This window comes from Bidens hawaiensis, unplaced genomic scaffold, assembly GCF_021521415.1.
Source record: "Bidens hawaiensis isolate Kalapana, Puna unplaced genomic scaffold, B.hawaiensis_p1.1 tig00010900_1, whole genome shotgun sequence".
Taxonomy (NCBI): domain Eukaryota; kingdom Viridiplantae; phylum Streptophyta; class Magnoliopsida; order Asterales; family Asteraceae; genus Bidens; species Bidens hawaiensis.
In genome coordinates, this window is record NW_027491843.1 from 670,241 (window position 1) to 677,011 (window position 6,771).

Below are 6,771 nucleotides of genomic sequence, written 5' to 3' on the forward strand. Positions count from 1 at the left end.
ATTTTATTTTTTTTTTCAATTCTCAGAACCGGCCCGAGTACTATATAAAACAATCTAGTAATCAATCACCGGCACTAAAAAGAGTCCAATTGTCCAAAGTCCAAACCCTATTTGCATTGCATTCACTTGGGTCATGGTCAAACTCAAAAGCAAGTTCCGACCCAACTCACCCCACTCACTCCACTCCACCGCACCCACCCAGATTCATCATCTTTGACTACCATTATTATTATTATTATTATTATTATTATTATTATTATTATATTAACCAAACCCAGACCCTCTTTCCCAATATTCATTCTTCATCAAACCCCTTAATCAATCAATCAATCAATCAAGCAGTACCAATTCAGTCACCTCAATTAATCAATCCTCATGGCTCGGAGCAGCATGCCTCCTCTGCTACTCATCATACTAGCAGCAGCAGCAACCTTCACATCTCCGGTCACTGCCAATTCCGACGGCGACGCGCTTTACGCGCTCCGACAAAACCTCAAGGATCCAGATAACGTACTTCAGAGCTGGGATCACAATCTCGTCAATCCTTGCACTTGGTTTCACATCACCTGTAATCAAGACAACCGTGTTACTCGCGTGTAAGCTCTTCTCCTTCAAAACCCTAATCTTACCCCCAATTTTAAGCTTAGGGTTGTAATTGAACTCAAAGCTTACTTTTTTTTTTAACCTAGAGATCACTTATTTGTTGTTGGTGATTTTAATTACATAGGGCTATTCTGGGTAGTTAGGGATTCACTTAAAGACCGAATGAGAAATTAGTATATACGTTGACTAGTTCACACTTGATCAAAGACTGTTCTATTTTTTGGTAGTTACGGCGGTTATATAACTGGTAATAGTAGTTATGGCGGTTTTATAACCGCTAACTACTCGGCCCCTATATAAGACATCATCATTTGGTTATCTCTGATATATATCGGTTATCGGTCCCTTGATAAAATATCATTCAGAATATCGGTACTGATAATTTCTGTAATATTGACCGATATTCCAATATATTGTTATATGGTTAGGTTACTTTACAATAATCACTTAACTTACGATAGGTACGCGAGACGCTCAAAGGCAAAAATTTCTAAAACGCTCAAAAACGGTTTTTGTAAAAAAAAGTAAAAAATTGATCGATTAACGATCCAAAACAGTTTTTCTTGGTGAACCAATGATTAATTGGATATGTATTGACGATCTTGAGATGTTGGGATGTGATTTCATGGATTGATTTTGTGAATATAGGGTATTCGCGTACCTATTGTACGTTAATGTATTATTGTATTCCATCTTTTCTCTATTGTTATATATGTAAATTTCGCATGATATTAAAATTACCAATATTCAACTAATGTCTCAACGAACCGATATATTAGATATTTGTTCTTGACCGATATCCGATATTTTTTCTCATTAACTACTTAGCTCTCGGGTACACTTTGTTTCACGCAATTCACAAAATACACATACCCGTTCTTGTTAGAACTTAGAAGTCTGAGTTTTATCTGATTGGAGATTCTGGAGAACCATTGAATTATTTCTTCATGACTCTCAAAATATCTAAGGGTCACAAATCCCGAATTACCAACATTTGTTAATCTAACCATAAATGTGAAAGCTAATTAGTTATGTTATTATTATTATTATTATTATTATTATTTATTTACAGGGATCTTGGAAATTCAAAATTGTCTGGTCATCTTGTGCCTGAATTAGGAAAGCTTGAATACCTGCAGTATCTGTAAGTTATTTTTTGTTATTAGCTTTGTTCATTTAAAGAATTAGTTAAATATTCAAATTAAACTTTTAATTAAGTACCATTACAGTCATGGTTTATTATATATCATATATGTAAATTAATTAATGCAGGGAGCTTTACAAAAATAATATTCATGGTTCGATTCCGGCAGAGATCGGTAACTTGAAAAATCTCATAAGTTTGGATCTTTACAACAATAATATCACTGGCAATATTCCACCGACACTTGGGAAATTGAAATCTCTGGTGTTCTTGTGAGTCTGGCTATTTATGTTTTACAACAATGTCGATGACTTTATTGTAAATTAAAGTTGTTGATTTTTCAATCATAATCTGCAGGCGACTTAATGATAATCGTCTAACTGGAAGAATCCCGAGGGAACTTATTGGTGTCTCAAGCTTGAAAGTGGTGTATGTATTTGTTCTTTTGTTGGTTTAGTATGTTTTATTATAACATGAATAAAACAATGTTAAAAACATGTTTCTTGCAGGGATGTTTCAAGCAACAACCTCTGTGGAACAATTCCTACTACTGGCCCGTTTGAACATATTCCTTTGAACAAGTAAGCTTTTTCCCATCTTGGCAATAACTTTGGTTTTTTAGTATATTTTTTAATAACTCTGAATGGTGGTTGTGTTTTGCAGCTTTGAGAATAATCCTCGTTTGGAAGGGCCTGAGTTGCTGGGACTTGTAAGTTATGATACAAACTGCTCGTAAAAGCGTGTTCTAGTTGCTTTGTATGTCAAGTTTGCTGATTTTATAAACCTGTTATAAGTTGCAAAACTCTTGTGATAACGTATAACATCTGGATAGTTTGGGTTATTGTATGTAAAATCTATGTAACGAGTTGGGATTTATAAGTTTATTATTAACTTTCAGTGGGGCTTAAAATATCCAAGTTATGGTTCATTCATAGCATATGCATGGAACATTAGTAGTTGACATGTAATAGAGTATAGACATGAAAATAGCATGTCCTGCTGACAGTAATAGTTTGTTAACGGCTAGTGATAGCTGTTTTTAACTTAAAAAAACTAATATTGAAGTAAATCAACAAAAACCAATGCATAAAATTTGTTAAGAAAAAAGGTACCTTTGAAACAAGTAAAGCAGCCAACTGCCTTTGATCAAAGTCTTCATTTTCATAATGGCAACATGAGTACTTATTGCTAAAAGCTGACATATTATAGTTTTTGGATAGCATATCCAATTATAAAACCATATATCATACCTGTTAGGTACCCATTAGACATTACCCATCAGGTTTGCGGGTATGCTTGTTTATGGTCTTATCTTGTTAGAAATTACTTGTTGGGATGTCTATTACTCAGGAACTTGTTCGAAAAGGGTGCTTTTAATGTACGATTTATTATATTTTTGAGATTACATAACATATTACTATGATACCATCTTTGTTTCGGTGTGAATATATGAGTTTGGATTTGGATGATTGGATGGAAAGGATTTATAAGTGATCTCAAACCTGCTTTCAACAGTCCTATAACCCACCCTGAATATTATGAGTTTTGTGTTTTTCTGTCGGGTTCTTTTTCCATCATGTGGCCTAGAAAATAAACAAAGCACATATTTATAATGATAGAACTTTTGAAGACACATACCACCTTTTAAATAATTATGTTTAAAAGGTGTAAACTAGTCAAGCTTAAGCTTGTCTCTATTAAGCTTAATAGAGCTTGAGCTTTATCATCATTTATCAAGCTCGGGTTTAACTCGTTTACTATATATTAATAACAGTTAAGTGACTATTATGCTAACAAACATGCACATTTGTTTTTATATAATTTATATTTATCATTTTTTATAAATATAACACACATGTATAATATGGCTATAATTTATTTTTATTATGTTACACACGCACACACATATCTATTATGTTAATTTATAACAAATTATAAATAAAATAAGTTTGTTTAAGCTCACGACATAGTCAAACTCGATGTATGAAGCTCATTTTTTTAAAGGGGTTTAACTTTAGGTTCAAACTCATGCTTAAACTTTTTAAACTAGGCTCTATTTAAGTTCTCACGCTGATATCTTGTAACTCATGAATGGCTCGTCTTGTTTACCTCAAATAATATTTGCTTGATCATCAAACTTTATAAGTGTGGATATAAAGGTTTTTCATCATCTATATTTTGGAGGGTTGTGGAATTATTATGTTGGGAGCATGGGTGTAACATCATTTGTTTTGGTCGAATGCAATTTACTTAATACACGTAGATTTAATACTTTAAACAAACACACACCACTAACCAAATTATATAGAAAATGTTGTATACTTACGTGATTAATTGCTAGTATGCGTGATGAAAATGTGTCATTCCAATGAGTTTGAGTCTTGTGATATAAAAAATATATAGATTTAGGAGTGACTTTACTATCATGTGAGTGGGCTGTTAAAATAAATTATTCTTTTACCATTTCAAAGTTTCTTTTCTTTATTTCCATTTTTCTTTCATCTCTCGAAGACTCAAAACTGCTTTTTTATAACCATAATAATTGATTAAGGTATATATCTCATTTTACACTTATTTCAATCTTGATGGAAATACAAATCTAGAAAAGAAAATCGATAGGAGTTATTTAATTAGTTACTTATGTAAAAATAAACAAATAGACAGATGAGTAAAGTGTCATTTTCGTCATTGTGGTTTGGTAAATAATCTGAATTTAGTCCAAAAAGTTTATTTTTTGCATATAGACCCTCCACGTTTCCCAGTTCTTGCTAATTACATCCAAATCACTAACCCTGTTGAATTTTATAGTTAAGTCAGAGGTAGACATGTCTTTTCACTTTTTCTTTATTATAATACTTATTTAATTGAACTGCAGTTTTCGTCCATCTGCTTTGTCCAAATCTGCAGTTTTAATCCAGTAGTTTTCAAATTTGCAATTTTCTTTCCTATGGTTTTATTTCACTTGCAATTAAACCCGAATTCTCTAATCTCATTAGATCTGGTCGTTAACTCATTTGTGTGCCCCTCATGTGACGATCAGTTTTGTCATTTTTCTCCCCAAATAAACCTTAGTCCTAATTCGCAACCCCCCTCACGTGAGGGGCTGGGTTGTTTTTGGGGAAAAAGGAAAAAAAGAATGAACAAAACTGCCTCTCACATGAAGGGTCCACTAATGAGTTTAACGATCATACTTAACGAGATTAGGGAATTCATGTTTAATTGCAAGTGAAATGAAACCATAGGGAAGAAAATTGCAAATTTGAAACTACTAGACTAAAACTGCAGATTTGTACAAACCAAATATACGAAAACCGCAGTTCACTTAAATAAGTTTTATAATAAAGAAAGAGTGAAAAGACATGTTTGACCCTGACTTAACGATAAAATTTAACGGAGTTGGTGATTTGGATGTAATTGGCAGGAACTGAGAAACGTGAAAGGTTCGAATGCAAAAAAAAAAAAAAAACTTTTTGGACTAAATTCGCATTATTTGCTAAACCATAAGTACGAAAATGGCAGTTTACTCTAGACAGATAAATGATGTATTTTACAAAATGATAAGTTAAATGCAAACTGAAGATGTAAATAACTCTTCAAGATGACAAACAGTAAGTGAACGATTGATTGAAAATGCACTATATACGTGACAAATATACAAGATGATCCTGATGATCCTTAAACCTTTTGAGTACAAGGTATTCACTCAATAATGCTTAACTATAATTCAATAAAGTACGTGGCATTTATAGTATAAGGGAAAAGTAATATCTGATGGGTAAACTGACAATTTAGTATTATTATTTTTTTCACATAAGCTCTAAAATAACAAATTTATGATGAAAATACATTTTTTTATAAAATTGTTATATTTAAACCGTAAAACTTAATTCTGATTTTGCATTTATATGTTAGATTTGACATAACTAGAGATGTTCAACGAAACCGGTTCCTGGAACCGAACCGGTGGACCCGAACCGGTTCCTACCTGTTTTTGTAGGAACCGGACCCTATCTGATTCAACCCGATGATCCGTGACCGGTTCATGCATTTCTGAGTGGGGGCGGGTAGGAACCGGAACCGGTTCCTAACCGGTTCTAGCCGTTGGATCGAATATAGCCGTTGGAAATCGTTTTTTTGCCCGTTTTTTGACCGTTGGGGTCAAAAATAGCTGTTGGATCGAACAGGAACCGGGTTAGGAACCGGTAAGAACCGGTTAGATAGGTTAGGGGTCCGAGGGTGGGAGAACCGGTTCGGTTCCCTATCCGGTTCGAGCCTGGAACCGGTTTAAAAGGGGGTTTTGAATATAGGAACCGGTTAGGAACCGGTTCCGGTTCCTAGTCCCAAACCGTTTTGAACATGCCTAGACATAACATATAGAGTCTGCTTAATTTATTATACAAAACCATTATAGGAAAATAATTATAATTACACAATTAAACTAACTGATTCAATTAACCCGTCATATTAATCTGAACATGACCCATTTAAATATATCTGACCCGAAAACAACCTTAATCGTTTTAAACAAAACACAAACACAAAGACCTAAATTCGATGTTATATTCGGTGTCTTATTAGAAATTCAAGAAAGTCGGTGAAACACCAAGGGAGCAGTTTTCCGTTTTCAAGAATCAGATCGAATGATTTCTGTTTTTCCAATGTTTCATTTTTTATTAAAAAAATAAAACAACTTCTTCCCAACTCATCTTTCCACTTGCACATTTTAATTCCAGTCATCAAAAAAACACCTTTATATTATTATTATTATTATTATTATTAATTCCACCATTCTTTGTTCTTTGAGAGTACGAGAATCTAGAATGCTTCCTGTATGTTGGATTACTCACATGATTTAACCCATTTCATTAATGGCTTCAAAATTGCTCACTCCGATTATTATTATTTTAGGGGTTTTGTGTCTCCGGTGAGTTGTTCATTTTCCGATGATCATATTGTATTCATTTCATCAGTTCTTGAAAAAAGATATTATCTTTTTTAGTAATTAGTTGAGTGTAATAAATAAC

At 33.1% G+C, this 6,771-nt stretch overlaps 1 protein-coding gene across 1 annotated transcript; it reads left to right on the plus strand.

The window, feature by feature from the left end:
- Positions 1 to 335: 335 nt before the first annotated feature.
- Positions 336 to 2,649, plus strand: LOC143536737 (leucine-rich repeat protein 1-like). The gene is made up of 6 exons (XM_077030660.1): positions 336 to 596; positions 1,676 to 1,747; positions 1,876 to 2,019; positions 2,105 to 2,176; positions 2,257 to 2,328; positions 2,411 to 2,649. Exons 1-6 carry the CDS (start codon positions 376 to 378, stop codon positions 2,481 to 2,483), a joined length of 654 nt encoding a protein of 217 aa, XP_076886775.1. The 5' UTR covers positions 336 to 375; the 3' UTR covers positions 2,484 to 2,649.
- The last annotated feature ends 4,122 nt before the right edge of the window (positions 2,650 to 6,771 follow it).